Source organism: Xyrauchen texanus, chromosome 29, assembly GCF_025860055.1.
Source record: "Xyrauchen texanus isolate HMW12.3.18 chromosome 29, RBS_HiC_50CHRs, whole genome shotgun sequence".
In the NCBI taxonomy this organism is placed as follows: Eukaryota; Metazoa; Chordata; class Actinopteri; order Cypriniformes; family Catostomidae; genus Xyrauchen; species Xyrauchen texanus.
The window spans coordinates 6889145-6909356 of record NC_068304.1 but is presented as its reverse complement, the minus strand read 5'-3'; the positions used below and the strand labels follow the sequence as shown (position 1 = coordinate 6909356).

At 40.2% G+C, this 20212-nt stretch overlaps 1 protein-coding gene across 1 annotated transcript in view; it reads left to right on the top strand.

Annotated features, from left to right (window-relative positions):
- The window catches only part of LOC127622843 (dmX-like protein 2), an 85868-nt gene that overhangs the window by 63562 nt on the left and 2094 nt on the right, over positions 1-20212 (top strand). The window contains 15 exon segments of the mRNA XM_052096947.1: positions 165-358; positions 2890-3023; positions 3463-3548; positions 3647-3848; positions 4009-4126; positions 5448-5513; positions 5870-5956; positions 6630-6751; positions 6833-6971; positions 8888-8948; positions 9032-9159; positions 11543-11620; positions 11836-11927; positions 12049-12101; positions 14701-14918. Coding sequence (XP_051952907.1) covers positions 165-358; positions 2890-3023; positions 3463-3548; positions 3647-3848; positions 4009-4126; positions 5448-5513; positions 5870-5956; positions 6630-6751; positions 6833-6971; positions 8888-8948; positions 9032-9159; positions 11543-11620; positions 11836-11927; positions 12049-12101; positions 14701-14918 — 1778 coding nt within the window.

Below are 20212 nucleotides of genomic sequence, written 5' to 3'. Positions count from 1 at the left end.
AAGTTTGCATACTGTATAAGGTACACATACTCCTTGCTAGTTTTTTCTCCCAAAAGAAGTATATGCTATCCCATTCCAAGCATACCTTTGCCTCCACCTTTAGCAAAGTATGGACTGGACGTGTTTCTCACTCTATGTCCTTGTCTGTTTTCTCTCTCATCCAGCGGTCCCTCCTCCGACTCCTCCCGCTGAGGATGTGGACCGGCAGCGCCGCAGGTTTAATATGCGCATGCTGGTTCCAGGACGTCCAGTTAAAGAGACTCCGGCCACCCCTCCGCCTGTCCCTGTGGAGCGGCCCATCTATAAGGAGAAGTTCATCCCACCTGAGCTCAGCATGTGGGACTACTTTGTGGCCAAAGTAATATTACAGAGAGTAGACTTTATATAATAAATAAACATACCTTTAATAGACATTCTGTTAAATCTGTTACTGCTATTTAAATCTTTAAAATACACTGGCGGCCAAAAGTTTGGAAAAATGTACAGATTTTGGTCTTATGGAAAGAAATTGGTACTTTTATTGTCCACTTCTCCACACTTCCTGTAGCACTTGACATAGATGTGTCTGTCTTGTCGGACACTTCTCACGCACCTTACAGTCTAGCTGATCCCACAAAAGCTCAATGGGGTTAAGATCCATAACACTCTTTTCCAATAAACTGTTGTCTTAATGTCTGTGTTTCTTTGCCCACTCTAAACTTTTCTTTTGGTTTTCTGTTTCAAAAGTGGCTTTTTCTTTTGCAATTCTTCCCATAAGGCCTCCTGAGTCTTCTCTTTACAGTTGTACATGAAACTGGTGTTAAGTGGGTAGAATTCAATGAAGCTGTCAGCTGAGGACATGTGAGGCGTCTATTTCTCAAACTAGAGACTCTGATGTACTTATCCTCTTGTTTAGTTGTACATCTGGTCTTCCACATCTCTTTCTGTCCTTGTTAGAGACAGTTGTCCTTTGTCTTTGAAGACTGTTGTGTACAACTTTTGTATGAAATCTTCAGTTTTTGTGGCAATTTCAAGCATTGAAGCCTTCATTCCTCAAAACAATGATTGACTGACAAGTTTCTTTTTTGCTATTTTTGACCTAATATTGACCTTAAGACAGGCCAGACTATTGCATACTGTGGCAAACAAAGACAATGTTAAGCTTCATTTAACAACCCAAATAACTTTGAACTTTGAATAATGACAAGTGATTTTCTAATGTCAAATAATCAATTTAGCATGATTACTCAAGGATAAGGTGTTGGAGTGATGGCTCCTTGAAATGGGGTCTGTCTAGATTTGATAAATTGTTTCAGATAGTTATGGTGCTGTTTTTACATCAGTAATGTCCTGACTATACTTTGGTGAATTAAAGTACCAATTTTCTTCCGAAACAGCAAAATCTGTACATTGTTCCAAACTTTTGGCTGCCAGTATATACACTCACCTAAAGGATTATTAGGAACACCTGTTCAATTTCTCATTAATGCAATTATCTAATCAACCAATCACATGGCAGTTGCTTCAATGCATTTAGGGGTGTGGTCCTGGTCAAGACAATCTCCTGAACTCCAAACTGAATGTCAGAATGGGAAAGAAAGGTGATTTAAGCAATTTTGAGCGTGGCATGGTTGTTGGTGCCAGATGAGCCGGTCTGAGTATTTCACAATCTGCTCAGTTACTGGGATTTTCACACACAACTATTTCTAGGGTTTACAAAGAATGGTGTGAAAAGGGAAAAACATCCAGTATGCGGCAGTCCTGTGGGCGAAAATGCCTTGTTGATGCTAGAGGTCAGAAGAGAATGGGCCGACTGATTCAAGCTGATAGAAGAGCAACTTTGCCTGAAATAACCACTCGTTACAACCGAGGTATGAGGCAAAGCATTTGTGAAGCCACAACACGCACAACCTTGAGGCGGATGGGCTACAACAGCAGAAGACCCCACCGGGTACCACTCATCTCCACTACAAATAGGAAAAAGAGGCTACAATTTGCAAGAGCTCACCAAAATTGGACAGTTGAAGACTGGAAAAATGTTGCCTGGTCTGATGAGTCTCGATTTCTGTTGAGACATTCAGATGGTAGAGTCAGAATTTGGCGTAAACAGAATGAGAACATGGATCCATCATGCCTTGTTACCACTGTGCAGGCTGGTGGTGGTGGTGTAATGGTGTGGGGGATGTTTTCTTGGCACACTTTAGGCCCCTTAGTGCCAATTGGGCATCGTGTAAATGCCACGGCCTACCTGAGCATTGTTTCTGACCATGTCCATCCCTTTATGGCCACCATGTACCCATCCTCTGATGGCTACTTCCAGCAGGATAATGCACCATGTCACAAAGCTTGAATCATTTCAAATTGGTTTCTTGAACATGACAATGAGTTCACTGTACTAAAATGGCCCCCACAGTCACCAGATCTCAACCCAATAGAGCATCTTTGGGATGTGGTGGAACGGGAGCTTCGTGTCCTGGATGTGCATCCCACAAATCTCCATCAACTGCAAGATGCTATCCTATCAATATGAGCCAACATTTCTAAAGAATGCTTTCAGCACCTTGTTGAATCAATGCCACGTAGAATTAAGGCAGTTCTGAAGGCGAAAGGGGGTCAAACACAGTATTAGTATGGTGTTCCTAATAATCCTTTAGGTGAGTGTATATTTTTTCCACAGTTTAGAGGGATTTGGCACTCTTATGCTTTTCACACAAGTGCATATACTGTATATGGACTAAAAACAACAAAACACAATGTCTGAGTTGGGTTAGCCGTGTTATATAATTTAAGCATCAATGCTGTTTTTTCTGGTGGATTTTACTCTGCTTACAGTATATGGATCATATATTTGTGTTGTAAGGACATGTGTCAAAGTAAATAACTGTCTTGATGTCTTCGTGTCCCCTCCAGCCCTTCCTGCCTCTGTCTGACAGTGGAGCTCTGTATGATTCAGATGAGAGCGGTGCTAGTGATAATGAAGATGACGATGATGCCTTCCTCTCTGACACACAGATGACTGAACACTCTGATCCAAACTCCTACAGGTCAGGCCAAACATGGATCAGAACAGTGGTGGGCAGGGTTATTAAAATATTCAACCACTAAAACGAATTAATTGTTAAACCACTTATCATAAAAACTAAAAGTGGAATGAAAAATACTTTTTGTAAAAACATTTTGAGAAACTTCGTTTCGGTACGTAATCACCATTAGGGGACAGAGTGATGACAGAGTGAAGGCCCCAACATAATCACGGTCTACGGTTCTTAGCTCAGAGCCAAAAAGAAGTTTGAGACAGCTGAGTAACAGCAAACTGTTTGTGAACATTCAGACACCCACCACAATGCTGGGGGAGGCATTTAGAGGAACAATTAAATATGAGGATGCTCAAGACTACACATGAAACAGGACATGTGGAGATAAGAACACAGGGTATTGCATATATATCAGTGTATAGTAAATGATGTTTGTGTGTCTTTGCAGTTGGTCTTTAATCCGCCTGGTGATGGTCAAACTTGCCCTGCACAATGTCAAAACCTTCCTGCCCCTCACAGGACTGGACTTCACTGGTGCATGAGTAGTACATACAAGCACACACACATACAAACCAGTAGAAGGTAAATCACATTATCAACCTGCCTCGTTTGTCTTTCTGTTGTTTTCTTAGAACTGCCGGTCACGTCTCCCCTGGCCAATGCTGTGCTGAAGACACTGGAAAACTGGGAACAGATTATCCTAGAGAAGATGAACAAATTTGATGGACCTCCACCAAACTTCATAAACACCTACCCAACGGACCTGAGTGCAGGTGGGGGGCCGGCTATACTGCGGCACAAAGCCATGCTGGAACCAGAAAACACACCGTTCAGGTGAGTATTTACACAGCATGACTTATTTAAACCAAATAATTACTATCAGCATTTCTGTCAGATCTGTTTCAGATATATTGAAGTTTAGTCCATCAGTAAGGAAATTCGCATGTGCTTCTGGATCCAAATTATGTGTGTGTGCATGCGTGTATTCTTTCAGGTCAAAACATCATCTCTCCTTCCCTGCCCGACGTCTGTGGCATTTCTTGGTCAAACAGGAAGTGCTTCAGGAGACTTTGATTCGATATATCTTTACCAAGAAGAGGAAGCAGAGTGAGGTAATTACAGAGGGGTGGGGGCTGTCCCAGAGTGAAGTAATAATGGGGATTGTACAGAATCAGTGCCAGAGTGAGGTCATTGAAGGGGAGGGTTAGACATCGAATCAAGTAATTATAGGGGCGGGGTCATGCACCAAATCATGTGACAGGAACAGTCTCGGAGTGAATTAATAATGGGGGTGGTGTGGGATCAGTGCCAGAGTAAGGTAATTAAAGGGGAAGGGTTGGCACCAAATTAAGTAATTTAAGGGGTGGATTCAGACAACAAATTGTGTAAAGGGGTGTGGTCAGTCTTTGAGTGACTAAATAACGGGGGAGGGTTCAGTGCCAGAGTGAGGCCATTGAAGGGGACGGGTAGGCATTGAATTATGTAATTATAGGGGCGGGGTCATGTACCAAATCGTGGGAAGGGGCAGGACCAGTCTCAGAGTGAAGTAATAATGGGGGTGGTGTGGGATCAGTGCCAGAGTAAAGTCATTAAAGGGGAGGGCTTGCACCAAATTAAGTAATTTAAGGGGTGGATTCAGACAACAAATTGTGTAAAGGGATGTGGTCAGTCTTTGAGTGACTAAATAACGGGGGAGGGCTTAGTGCCAGAGTTGGATAATTGAAGGGGAGGGGTAGGCATAGAATTAAGTAATTATAGGGGTGGGGTCATGCACCAAATTGTGGAAAGGGGCAGGACCAGTCCCCGAGTAAGAAAGGGGGTGATGTGGGGTTTGAGGAGGGAAAGGAAACAGATGAAGTCATTAAGGGGGTGGGTTCAGGCACCAAATGGTGTAAAGGGGAGGGGTCTGTCCTGGAGTGAAGTAGTAAAGGGAGTGGGGCATGGTCAGTGCCAGAGTGAGGTCATTAAAGGGGAAGGGTTGGTATTGTATAATTTAGAAAGATTAAAAAGAAAGGGGCTGTAGCAAAATCATTGCCTGAAGTGATGTCATCAAAGACAAGGGGCAAGTTCCAGAGTTAGGTAAATAAAGGAACAGGACCAGGGGCTAGAGTGAGTTAATTAAAGGGGGCAGGGCATGTGAAGTGTTGTAAATAATGGCAAAATGTAGATGTTTATTATTAGACGGTTTAATGAGTACATTTAGAAACAAGTACCAGTTTAATATGTTGTGGGTAAGTACTGATGCTGCTTCTTAAGGTAATGTGCATGTTAGCTCGAGACAGTCTATCCAGTCAGAGATAGTTTTATCCAATTGAGATTTATTTTGCTCTTTATTTTTTCTTTTGTTTTTCTCCATCTGTTTGTCACTCGTGCATGTGTTTTGTGCTGTGCCTTGTGTGTTTGTTAATGTGTGTTGTGGTGTGTATTGTGTAGTCTTTAGATGATCATGTGGATCACCTCATACAAACCTGCATTACTGGAACTAGCAAAAACAACAAGGTACTGAGAAAGAGAATGAGACCTTCTCTGCGTCCTTCCTTCTAAAATCTTTGGGCCTCTCCTCCCTTAACCTGCTCACACACTTCTCTTTCCTCATGTTTCCTAACTCGTCTGACTCGGCACTGCTCTCCCTCACTAACTGCCGGAGGCACTGAAAGCAGTGGACCAAACAGACACATGGTTTAGAAGATCAATAAATAACTGAATGATTAACACCTGTTTCTCCTTTGAAGCGGTGTGTACATGCTCTGGAGTGCATGCAAACAAACCTTCTGCTACTGTGTGTGGGGGTGTGAGGTTGACATTATTTAAAAGTATTTTGGCTGAACAGTGTGTTTTTGTGCATTGTGTTACAGGTGGAGGCTGACATGGGTTACCCAGGAGGAAAAGCCAAAATCATACATAAAGAATCAGACATCATCATGGCTTTTGCCATTAACAAGGTCAGGACTAGGTGTCTTGCAACAAAAACACTCTTTATTATTTCCCACTCTCTATTATTTTCCACCCTCCCATCTTTCTGACCCTTAGAATGAGAAAAACAGTTTTCTATCTGTACCTTGTAGACTTTGATATTTAAATTGCATTAATGATGTAAATGATGGCAAATTTCATCAGGTCTGGAGAAAATGTAAAATGTCATCGGCACGTGAAAACCAATTCCATGGTTCCTGATAATATTTTCTAAGGGATGAATATACAAGGAGAAAATTAGGGGACCTAATACAGAGCCTTGCGGCACTCCACACGTTACTTGTGTTTGATCGCACATATCGCAGTTTACACAAACAAAGTTGTAGCTGTTGGATAAATTGGATTTAAACCATGATAATGCCTGTCCACAAATGCCAGCATAATTCTCAAGCCTGTCCAATACAATGTCACGATTTTCGATGTCAAAGGCAGCACTAAGATCTAATAGCACTAGAAGAGAAATGCTGTCAAGGTCAGATGATAGTATGTCTACACAGTAGAAGAGACAAAGCCTGTTTACTATTATATGACACCTTTAATGTGTTTGTTTGTGTGTGTTTGTTTGTTTGTGTGCATGCGTGGGTGCATGTGTTTGTTCGTTTGTCTGTCTGTTTGTTTTGTGTGATGTGTTGTTTCTCTCAGGCTAACAGCAATGAAATAGTGCTGGCGTCCACTCATGATGTCCAGGAAGTGGACGTATCCACCCTGCTAGCAGCTCAGCCTTACACCTGGATCGGAGAGGAATTTGACAAGGAGTCTCGCAGGTTGTGCGTGTGTTTGAGTGGATCATTCAGCTCATAGATTTGAAAGGATTGGTATATGAATGTCTTGTTTCCCCTCTATAGTTCTGATGATGTGGATTACCGCTCGTCTCACACTAACATCGCTCAAGCAAGTGCTGGTCCCTTTGCCCCCCAACAGATGGCAGCATCCTCCTCTATGCCTTGGCTGGGAAGTGGCCAGACCAGCCTGGGTGCCAGTGTGGTATGTTTATTTAAGAGTTAGGCTTTCGGTAAAAGAAGATGTCATCAACAGGGAATTATAAAATTGTGTTTTCCAGTCCTGAAGAAGTCATAAAAATGTCAAATTTTTTTCTAGTTATAATGGGCTCAAAAATGTGTAATTGGCTAGAAATGAATGTTAGAGTATTTTCTTGCAAGCCATAGTGATTTCCCATTTGTGATTCAATCATTCTTTTTAAATGAATAGGCCGAACTGATTCACCAATTGTTCAGAATGATTCACAAGTGAATCTATCTGAATTTAAATTGTTTTTCAATATCATTATCCAGTAATCACAGAAAGTTCATAGGAATTCATGTCAAAACGTGGATTAAGGCTGAACATTACATTGAATATTAATGATATATTTGTGATTATTTTATACAGCATAATATGCTAAATATGTTTACCAACATCATCAATATCGAGATTGAGTGATTCGAGTTTAAGACATTTTTAATATTAGATTAAAGCTTGCAAAAGTTAAACATTGCAATAACATTACAAGTTATTTTCCCATTAAGACAAATATTATAATAGCATCTCAAACTGTCCATACGATTCAATAAATTGTTCATGTAATCATTCAAAAGTGTTTGCATACGTCCCCATGCATGCCACATTTATAGCTCACAACTAAATTTGGCTCTAGATACTTATTTTCCTGTCAAAATGCAATTACTTCCTTCTTAGAAAAGAAAACAATATGTAACAATCCTTTTTCATTAACATTTTCCAAACAAAGTGTTCAACAGTTTAATAATAAAAATGTACTAATATAGCAAAAATTGTAATAAGATTGAATGTTTACCAAAGTGTAAGTGGGACGGTGAGTAGTAGGTTGAGTATTAATTGAGATGGGCATTCAATCTTTTAAACCCTCACTATTGCAATGAATTCACATTTCCCAAACCTTAGACTTTGGGGAAACTTCAATTGTTACTTGATTTGGTGCTTTTTTTAGTACATAATTATCTTTGTACGGTGGAAGGCTTTGTTTGGAAAATGTTAAAAAAAAATCGCAGGGTTGGTGGTTCGATTCCCGGCCCACACGACTCCACATGCGGAAGTGTCCTTGGGCAAGACACTGAACCCCAAGTTGCTCCCAATAACAGCCTATCGCCTTGCATGGCAGCTCTGCCGTCATTGGTTTATGAGTGTGAGTGTGAATGGGTGATTGGGACACAGTGTAAAGTGCTTTGGTAACATCTAAGGTTAAAAAAAATTGCCATATAAGTGCAGACCATTTACCATATTATTTTGTTTTGTTCCATAGGAATTAAAATGCATTTTGACAGGAAAAGAGGTATATTGAGTCAAATTTGAGCAATTTCCAAATATGCAATTAATTATGAAATATCATGCAATTAATCACGATTAATAAATAAATATTTTAAGCGGCAGAGTACAAAATAAAATATAGAAAAATGCTAAATAGAAGCATATGGGGGGACTTTTAGGCCACACTGTACATAGACACAGTGTACTGAAGCAATTTCATGACAGTGACATACCCACAGCGCAGCTTCTCGAGTGTTTCGTTTTGGCTGTTATCAGCAGAACACAAACAGCGAGTCGCTCTTGATGTGTCTGTATTGAGTTGATAAGAGCGTTTGGAGGTAGCGGAGTAATCCGTAGACTGTCCGAGCAGCCCAAGGTACAGACCTGCGTCATCACCATTTTCATTCACAGCTGATAAACACCACAAGAAACACTCAACCAGTGCTGGGAAAGATACTTCAGCTACATGTTAGCTACACTGCATGATACTATCGAAAAGTTGAACTACATCAAAGTTAATTAACTGGGCAACATCATATCTGTACTTTAATGTTTCTATGTCCGTCTGTGAGAAAAATATATCTCTTTGGTGTATAAATCTGTGTTATTTCTCTCAGATCATGAAGAGGAACCTGAATAACGTGAAGAGAATGACGTCTCATCCCATCTATCAGTACTGTGAGTGTCTCTTATTGACCTACACATATTTCACTCATACAAACACTGTAAGGGATTTGTAAACTCTGTGTGGTTGTGTGTAGATATGACCGGTGCTCAGGACGGCAGTGTGAGGATGTTTGAGTGGAATCGTCCGCAGCAGCTCATCTGTTTCAGACAGGCAGGAAACGCTCGAGTCACACGCCTCTATTTCAATTCACAGGGAAACAAGGTAAACTAGCGTTCTCAACTTTTACGTATCATATTGTTTCAATGTTGTTTTAATTCACGTTTCACTGACTATACATGAGTGTTTCTTTAAGTTCAGCCACTTTTCACATTGTGGATTTAAGTAAAGTCTTGTTATAACGTTTTTTCACTGTCTAACAGCATATGCACATGCACAACAGGAGCATGAACATTCCCAACACAGTGTCATTTCCAACACATCTCAAATTCTGTATTGTGTTTAACCTGTTGATACGCAAACGCCCGCACGCGGTGCTGACTTCACTCAGCTTACATTTTGATCTCTGTTTCACGATAGCAATGCTCCAGAAACAGCAATATAATTATTTGTGCAGGAGTACAAATGAAAACATGCAATATAAAAACGGGACTTCATACCTTTGATATGAAATCGCGATCACCAGATGAATCCAGCTCGCCACACTGGGGTCAATCATCCATGACAAGCATTCATTGATAAACATCCAATAGCACTTTTTGTCCACAAAAGTGATCAATCTGGGAAATATTGATATATTCTCCATTGTTTACATGAGATCTCGCATCAATTACCCTTTGTCATTTTTCTTAAACAAACTGTGAAATCTGAGCAGCATTCATGTTGTAAAACTGTATATTATCTAATAAATTAGAGTCTCATAAACAAAATGAGCGTGTCTCTAAAGTCTATTTTTAAAAATGTGGTGTAGATTTATTCAGAATAGCCGAGCAGTGCAGTCAGATTTAGTGTCGTCTTGAAAGGCGGAGCCTTAATTTTACGCTGTACACCACCAGGGATTTTACAGAGAAAAATGTTGCTCAAACCTCGTTTTTTCAAATTTGAAACGTAACTTCTTTAGACTTGTGACTTAGAGAACATTGTATTTCTGTATTTTTATTTTTTTTAGATTATAAAAACATGTTCTGCACAAAATATTTCCATTTCTATAAACTTCAGCTTCTCTAACTTTAAAAAAATAACAACATATAATAATTCTGAAACTTGTGAAATAAAGCCCAAAGTGTCTTCTTCAACTGTGGGGGGTGTATCAACATTAATAGAATTCTGTGCTGGAAATGATGCTGATGGAAATGGCATTTTTATAGTTTTTGGAATAAAATGACTCCTATTACATCCCAAGCATGCTCTTCACTGATACTTTTGTCAACTCGGTTAACAAGGAAACTATTGTTGTTTTTTAATGTGGTGGAAATGTTGTAATTTTTGAAATGATAAATATTAAAACGGTTTATTTATTTTTAATAAATTGTTATAGTTTTAAACGTATTAATTTGTATTTTTATTATAGATTTTCATAGTTTAATATTTAAAGGCAAGGCTAAAACAGTATAAAAGCATTTGAAAAGTATCAAAAATATAGTTATGAAGGTCGGATAAAAAGTTTCTGATTCACTTTTAATGAGACCTTCATATAGGAATCTGGAATCACCCATATATGGCCTTCATATTTTGTTAAAGTGTGACATTACAACTGTGAAAATATAATTATAACAAGGGCTGGACAGAGAAGAGAAATCGGCCCTGGATTTTACATGGCAAGTTGTTTGGGAGGGGGGGGGGTCCGTTTGTCCATATTGTGGCGCTGTTTTGTGTGGTCCGTTCTGCATAACGTGGCAGCTCATTGTTGCTTATAGCGACCCATTCGCAACGTTTTGCCGTCAACCCACCGGACCGCTCAGTTCTCCCGCTGGCCAGTCCGCCCCTGATCGGCCCCAAAATGCATCGGCCCACCGGAAAATGATTGGGTTGTTTGCTTGGAAACCAGTGTTTACATATTTCATTAACCTTGCTCTACATGGTACAGATGAAAAAATACAGTTCTTCCATTCCTTGCTATTTCACTCCGTCTCCGTGTTCATATCCGCGACTCCCGCTGAACGCGCTTAGCTGCGCTATACTATATGGAATAGCCTTTCTGTGGGCCTCACTCCCTGCAGTCCGGCTGCCCTTCAACCCTGGGACAAAAGGTCCAGTTGTCCCCCTTATCAACAACCCTGCTCAAGAGTATTTTTAAGAAATGTAATGATTTGTCCATGTGATTTTGTGAGAATCTCCAACTGTACACTCATTCATGCTGCTCACTCACGTCTCTCATGCTCATCTGTGCATGTCACGTATGTAGTGTCTAATCATTTCCAGGACTGTACAGTGTTTGCTGATTTCCTGTTGTAGCGATAGAATAGAGTGTGTGTGCTGTTATGTGATCAGTGCAGCACCATATGTGTTCAGGAAAGGTCATTCGGTTGTGTTGTCTGTCTTTTACTGTCATGCAGTCATTAATGTGCGGTTGTAAATACTGTCTGCACACTTAAATATCTCTGTTCTTCCTCTCGCATTATTACAATCTCTCTCTGTTGGTCTGCAGTGTGGTGTTGCTGATGGCGAGGGCTTTTTGAGCCTCTGGCAAGTCAATCAAACCTCTTCGAACCCCAAACCATATTTGGTAAGAGACTTGTGTTTACAGCTTTTATAAAGAGTCTAACATGTGGAGTGTGTTAGAGACATTTTATAAACCTTCAGTTGAATTAATTGTTCTAAATGTATATAATCTTTAATACATTCTTTGGACATTGAAGCCTTGCGTAACCAAAGTAGCGTCTGCAAACAAATCCCTCTATAACAATAAGCAAGCATCTTTTTGCTGCATGTGTGTTTTAGAGCTGGCAGTGTCACGGTAAGAGCTGTGGTGATTTTGCCTTCATCACGTCCTCCAGTCTGATCGCTACCGCAGGACAGTCCAATGATGGCAGGTCGGACGCATGATTCATCTTACTGTCAAATATAATATAATAGAACTGTCAAATATCAAATAGAATAGGTTTCTAAATAGGATTCGTATGTTTTAAAGAAATGTTTCCTTCTCTCTCACAGGAATGTATGTTTATGGGACACTCTGATCTCTCCAAGTAACTCTGTGATACATGGTGAGTTTTCAAACTCTGAAAACGACATTTGAAGATGTTTTAATATTGCAGAATGAGTGAATTCATTGGATTACTTCAGCATTTTATTTGACTTATAATGTTACTCAAGGTTTCTTGCAGCAATAACAGTAATGTAGTTTTTAAATGAGCTTTCTATGGAGACAGAAGAAGTAAAGGTAGTGCAAATTAAATGTATTTTTATATTATAATTATATTATATTAGGATTATGTCATTCAAAAGGAGAAATTTTGGAGAATCTATTGGAGTGTCTATTTACAACCCTAATTCCCAAAAAGTTGGGACAGTATGTAAAATGCTAATAAGATCAAAAAGCAGTGATTTGTTCATTCTTTTCACCGTGTTATTTTGTAAGCACTACAACAACACATTATTTATTTTAATTTTTTATTTTATTTTTTAATGCATTTGGCAGATGCTTTTATCCAAAGCAACTTACAGTGCAATTATTACAGGGACAATCCCCCCAGAGCAACCTGGAGTTAAGTGCCTTGCTCAAGGGCACAATAGTGGTGGCTGTGGGGTTCGAACCAGCGACCTTCTGATTAACAGCCCTGTGTTTTAGCCACTACGCCACCACCACTTCATTATTCACTTCATTACTGATTGTCTGCCTAATATGCTCCACGTGCCACCAAACAACGCCGACTTTCAGAGGCATGGACTCTACTAGACCCCTGAATTTGTTCTGTGGTATCTGGCACCATGACATTAGCAGCAGATCCTTCAAGTCCTGTAAATTGCGAGGTGGAGCTGCTGTGGACCGCACTTGTTTGTCCAGCACATTCCACAGACGCTCAATCGGATTGAGATCTGAGGAATTTGGAGGCCAGAACTCTTCATCATGTTCCTCAGAACATTCCTGAACAATGTGTGGCATTATCCTGCTGAAAGAGGTAGCTGCCATTAGGGAATACCGTTGCCATGAAGGGGTTTACCTGGTTTGCAACGATGTTTAGGTAGGTGGCACTCAGGTTTCCCTAGCAGAACATTGCCCAGAGCATCACACTCCCTCCACTGGCTTGTCATCTTCCCACAGTGCATCCTGGTGCCATCATATCCCCAGGTAAACGGTGCACATGCACATGGCCATCCACGGTATGTAAAAGAAAATGGGACTCGTCGGACCAGGCAACCTTCTTCCACTGCTCCAAGGTCCAGTTCTGATGCTCGTGTGCTCATTGTAGCCACTTTCGAGGGTCATCAATGGCACTCTGACCGGTCTGCGGCTATACTCAGGCCCATACGCAGCAGGGTGCGATGCACTGTGTGTTGTGACACATTCCTCCCGTAACATCATTCAAATTTTCTGTGACTTGTGCCACAGTAGACCTTCTGTCGGGTCTGACCTGACGGTATAGCCTTAATTGCCCTCGCGCACTGATGAGCCTTGGGCGCCCAACACCCTGTTGCCGGTTTGTGGTTTGCCCCTTCTCGGACCACTATCGGTAGGTACTCACCACTGCTGACAAGGAGCACCCCACAAGCCTCACCGTTTAAGAGATGCTCTGACCCAGATGTCTGTGATGGGCATTTTAGGATTAATAACAATCTGATGAGTTGAATTAACTATGTGATGTAAAACAGGGGATGTTAAACAGGTGAGGCAATCGTGTTATCGTATATAAGAAGCCTCCAAAAAAAAACAAGTCCAAGAAATTTAAGAGAAAGGATGGGTCGAGGCTCGCCAATTTGCCAACACATACATCAGCAAAAGCCAGTTCTGAATGTGTGTGATCTCCGTTCCCTCAGACATCACTGTCTAAAAAAAAAACTGTCATTCGTCTGTAATGGATATCATGACATGGGCTCGGGAATTCTTGGGTTAAACTTTGTCAATCAAAACTATTTGCTGCTTCATCCACCAATGCAATATATTATTGTACTGTGCAAAGGAGAAGCCATACATCAACATTGTCCAGAAGCGCTGCTGGCTTCTCTGGAATCGGTCTCATCTGAGATGGAAAGTAGAACAGTGCAATCAAGTTTTGTGTCTGTTTGCTAAACTTAACAAACGTGTGTCTTCAATGTCCAACGCTTAATAAGTGTTATTAGAAGAAATGGCGATGTTACACCGTGGTCAACACTCGACTGTCCAACTTTTTAGGGCGTGTTGAAATCATCTGATTTAAAATTAGTGCATTAAAAAACTAATTTACATTCACAAGTTAAAGCATCAAATAATGTGTTTCTGTGGTGCTTTCAATATAGCACAGGGTGAATAGAATTAAAAGATCACGCCTTTTTGTTTTTTGATAGCATTTTCCATACTGTCCCAAATTTTTCAGAATCAGGGTTGTAATACAATGGCATTAGATATTGATTCTGCTTTCAAGCATCAAAAAATAATATAAAAAATTGCATAAAAGTTGTTAATGTGACTTGCACGTCATATTCCATCTTCTGAAATCTTCACAAGAAGTCAGTTACATCTAACTCCTATCAAAATCCTATTTTTAATCATATGACCCCTTTAAGATGATTATTATAGTTTCATTAGTAGTATTTAAAAATGTCACTTAAATGATTGCCATTGTACATAGAAATTTAAGTTGCATTCTGGTATTTGTGTTTTCTCAGCATTCCAGTGCCATGAGAATGGAGCGACAGTTCTTCAGTACGCTCCTAAACAGCAGCTGATTATCACAGGTGGCAGGAAGGGATTCGTCTGTATCTTTGACATTCGTCAGAGGCAGCTGCTCCACACGTTCCAGGCTCATGATTCAGCCATCAAAGCGATGGCCATGGACTCCACTGAGGACTTCTTCGTCACCGGCTCGGCTGAGGGGAATATGAAGGTACCGTTCAGAGAATCTTTGTTTCATATCCAAGTAAGCTACCCACCAAGGCAACATTTTTAGGCATCATAGTCATGTTTACAACTACAGTTGGGTGATTTATTGAATATTCACAATATAATCACATTGATTGTGCTCGCAGTATAAAGGTAAGCAATATTGTGAATATCATAATGATTTTAACACGCTTTTTATTCAGTCACAACTTTTCCTAAAGAGTGTGTCATTAGACTCATTTCACAATCCTTCAGTGCTGCAAAATTAATCCAAATTTGATCAAAATGGACATATGTGATATGGCCATATGTTGTTATTATTAAACAACAAAAAACAGTTATTTAATTATAATGAATGGTCTGTGTGTGCTTCAGAGTGAACGGTTGGCACTCTGTTCTGCGTGCACGCACGGGGCTCATAATAATAAGCCGTTTTCAGTGGTCTCAGAGTGGTTTGCGTACATTGTGAGACATTTGTAACCTCTACAAGTTTTTATACAAATCAAAAAATTTAACAGTATCACAGAAAAGGAGGTGAAAGCATTTCATCAGATTTTTAATTTGGAACAATAGCTGGGTTTCCACTGAAATGTTTCACATATTTTAAGCGCATTGCAAAAAAATGTGAGTAAAGGCAATTCAAATCATTGCACGTTTCCATCCACTACTTTATGCACATTATCTTGAGGGAGCCGTCTTGCCATTATGGAGCAGCTGAATGATCTCCTTGCTTCGAGAGTTTTATTTGCAGTTTTAGAGCTATTGTACCTCATTTTATTAAATGCTGCCAGGAAACACTGCAGAATAAGTGTAACATCTGATATAATGAGGGCTGAAATAGCTGCTATGCCCATACAGTGCATCCGGAAAGTATTCACAGCACTTGACTTTTTCCACATTTTGTTATGTTACAGCCTTATTCCAAAATGGATTCAATTCATTATTTTCCTCAAATTTCTACAAACAATACCCCATAATGACAACGTGTAAGAAGTTTGTTTGAAATCTTTGCAAATGTATTAAAAATAAAAAATGATATAAATCACATGCATATAAGTATTCACAGCCTTTGCTCAATACTTTGTTGAAGCACCTTTGGCACCAATTACAGCCTCAAGTCTTTTTGTGTATGATGCTACAAGCTTGGCACACCTATTTTTGGGCAGTTTCTCCCATTCTTCTTTGCAGGAAGAGTGTCGGTGCACAGCCATTTTCAGATCTCTCCAGAGATGTTCAATCGGGTTCAATTCTGGGCTCTGGCTGGGCCACTCAAGGACATTCACAGAGTTGTCCCGTAGCCACTCCTTGGTTATCTTGGCTGTGTGCTTAAGGTCATTGTCCTGTTGGAAGATGAACCTTTACCCCAGTCTGAGGTCCAGAGCGCTCTGGAGCAGGTTTTCATCAAGGATGTCTCTGTACATTGCTGCATTCAAATTTCCCTCGATCCTGACTAGTCTCCCAGTTCCTGCCATTGAAAAACATCCCCACAACATGATGCTGCCACCACCATGCTTCACTGTAGGGATGATATTGGTCAGGTGATGAGCAGTGTCTGGTTTCCTCCAGACATGACACTTGCCATTCAGGCCAAAGAGATCAATCTTTGTTTCATCAGACCAGAGAATTTTATTTCTCATGGTCTGAGAGTCCTTCAGGTGCCTTTTGGCTAACTCCAGGCGGGCTATCATGTGGCTTCCGTCTGGCCACTCTACCATACATGCCTGATTGGTGGAGTGCTGCAGAGATGGTTGATGATTTGATGGTTCTCCTCTCACCACAGAGAAACGCTGGAGCTCTGTCAGAGGACCATCGGGTTCTTGGTCACCTCCCTGACTAAGGCCCTTCTCCCCGAATCGCTCAGTTTGGCCAGGCGACCAGCTCTATGAAGAGTTCTGTTGGTTCCAAACTTCCATTTACGGATGATAGAGGTCACTGTGATCATTGGGACCTTCAATGCTGCAGAATTTTTCTGTACCCTTCCCCAGATCTGTGTCTCAATACAATCCTGTCTCGGAGGTCTACAGACAATTCCTTGGACTTCATGGCTTGGTTTGTGCTCTGACATGCACCGTTAACTGTGGGACCTTATATAGACAGGTGTGTGCCTTTCCAAATCATGTCCAATCAACTGAATTTATCACAGGTGGACTCCAATCAAGTTGTAGAAACATCTCAAGGATGATCAGTGGAAACAGGAAGCACCTGAGCTCAATTTTGAGTGTCATGGCAAAGGCTGTGAATACTTATGTACATGTGATTTATTTATTTATATATATATATATATATATATATATATTTTTTTTTTATATATAAATTTGCAAAGATTTCAAATAACCTTCTTTTCCGATGTCATTATGTGCTTTTGTTTATTGAAAATAATTATTTAAATCCATTTTGGATTAAGGCTATAACATAACAAATGTGGAAAAAGTGAAGTGCTGTGGATACTTTCCGGATGCACTGTACAGTGCTAGCCTACACATACCTGTGAACGCCAACTCTCAAAACATTTCTGACAGATTGTGAGGACCCACAATACGACCAGCTGTATGTTAAACATTTACGAAGGTCAAGGGCTATGTTCAAAGAATTGTGTGCCAAGGTCGGACCTTTTGTTGGGCCAATCATATCAAGCTATCGCACATTCCTAACACGTGCATGAATGGTCAAAACACGTCATCAATTTGTAAATAAACTGCGTCCATCACCTGAATGCACATTTTATCTAATGTGAATAATGCTTATAGAGCATTTCCTTTCAGAATTTCTTATGCGCAATTTCAAAATGGTTGGATGGAAACCCAGCTGTTTTATGCTTTCAAATTTACAGTGCACTTTTAGTTTTCTGAAAGAAAAAAAAAAAAGCTCATCGTGAAAGTGAAGGAAATACAACAGAAATATATACCTGTTGTATAGAACAAATCTAACCCTCAATATACAGTGAGGAAAATAAGTATTTGAACACCCTGCTATTTTGCAAGTTCTCCCACTTAGAAATCATGAAGGGGTCTGAAATTGTCATCGTAGGTGCATGTCCACTGTGAGAGACATAATCAAAAAAAAAAATCCAGAAATCACAATGTATGATTTTTTAACTATTTATTTGTATGATACAGCTGCAAATAAGTATTTGAACACCTGAGAAAATCAATGTTAATATTTGGTACAGTAGCCTTTGTTTGCAGTTACAGAGGTCAAACGTTTCCTGTAGTTTTTCACCAGGTTTGCACACACTGCAGGAGGGATTTTGGCCCACTCCTCCACACAGATCTTCTCTAGATCAGTCAGGTTTCTGGGCTGTCGCTGAGAAACACGGAGTTTGAGCTCCCTCCAAAGATTCTCTATTGAGTTTAGGTCTGGAGACTGGCTAGGCCACGCCAGAACCTTGATATGCTTCTTACAGAGTCACTCCTTGGTTATCCTGGCTGTGTGCTTCGGGTCATTGTCATGTTGGAAGACCCAGCCTCGACCCATCTTCAATGCTCTAACTGAGGGAAGGAGGTTGTTCCCCAAAATCTCGCAATACATGGCCCCGGTCATCCTCTCCTTAATACAGTGCAGTCGCCCTGTCCCATGTGCAGAAAAACTCCCCCAAATCATGATGCTACCACCCCCATGCTTCACAGTAGGGATGGTGTTCTTGGGATGGTACTCATCATTCTTCTTCCTCCAAACACGGTTCGTGGAATTATGACCAAAAAGTTCTATTTTGGTCTCATCTGACCACATGACTTTCTCCCATGACTCCTCTGGATCATCCAAATGGTCATTGGCAAACTTAAGACGGGCCTTGACACGTGCTGGTTTAAGCAGGGGAACCTTCCGTGCCATACATGATTTCAAACCATGACGTCTTAGTGTATTACCAACAGTAACCTTGGAAACGGTGGTCCCAGCTCTTTTCAGGTCATTTACCAGCTCCTCCCGTGTAGTTCTGTGCTGATTTCTCACCTTTCTTAGGATCATTGAGACCCCACGAGGTGAGATCTTGCATGGAGCCCCAGTCCGAGGGAGATTGACAGTCATGTTTAGCTTCTTCCATTTTCTAATGATTGCTCCAACAGTGGACCTTTTTTCACCAAGCTGCTTGGCAATTTCCCGTAGCCCTTTCCAGCCTTGTGGAGGTGTACAATTTTGTCTCTAGTGTCTTTGGACAGCTCTTTGGTCTTGGCCATGTTAGTAGTTGGATTCTTACTGATTGTATGGGGTGGACAGGTGTCTTTATGCAGCTAACGACCTCAAACAGGTGCATCTACTTTAGGATAATAAATGGAGTGGAGGTGGACATTTTAAAGGCAGACTAACAGGTCTTTGAGGGTCAGAATTCTAGCTGATAGACAGGTGTTCAAATACTTATTTGCAGCTGTATCATACAAATAAATAGTTAAAAATCATATATTGTGATTTCTGGATTTTTTTTTTTAGATTATGTCTCTCACAGTAGACATGCACCTACGATGACAATTTCAGACCCCTCCATGATTTCTAAGTGGGAGAACTTGCAAAATAGCAGGGTGTTCAAATACTTATTTTCCTCACTGTAACAGTAATTCAGTATAGTATTACAATAATAACCCTGACTGGGTCCCACAATAATAATTCATTGTTATGATAATATTCAACTGGGTTAAGTGCAGTTTCATTTACAAAAACATTTTAGTTCAAATATATGTAGGTAAATCTAGCTTTTTTATTACTATGTATTGTTATATTGGTGCATATAAATGAAAATGATTAAATATCATTCTCATTAATGTTCAATTAGTGAAAAAAATTATGTTCAAAGCATGCGTTGATTATTATTAATGCAATTTTTACTTTATGCAATAAACATTTTGAATCTGCTTGTCTACAACGGCTGTTTGGTTGAAATTATGGTTCCTCTGACAATAAAACAACAACGACTACAAAAAAAACATAGTTATAGAGATATACTGTATATCAAAAAGAACTGTTGATTTAACGTGTTAATTTAGTGCAAATAATTATATAAATAATAATGTGTTAAAAAAAGTTATGCATTTATTATGCCCCTGGGCCATAACAAAGGATTTTCCTACATTGTAGCAATTCAAGCTTGTAGTACCACCTGTTTTCAGCAGGGGGCAGTAAGCAAAACTCCAGTCTGCACAGCAGCTTTAGAGGCAACAAAACACACTTAGGCTGCATTCCACTTCACTTTTAACATCCACTCACTAACTCCTTTAAGCACTTCCAAAATGGTGGCGGGGATACCCCAAGGGGAAGTCTGTTCCACTTCGTTAAGTGAGTGAGGGAAGTTTCTGTTGACAGACCCTC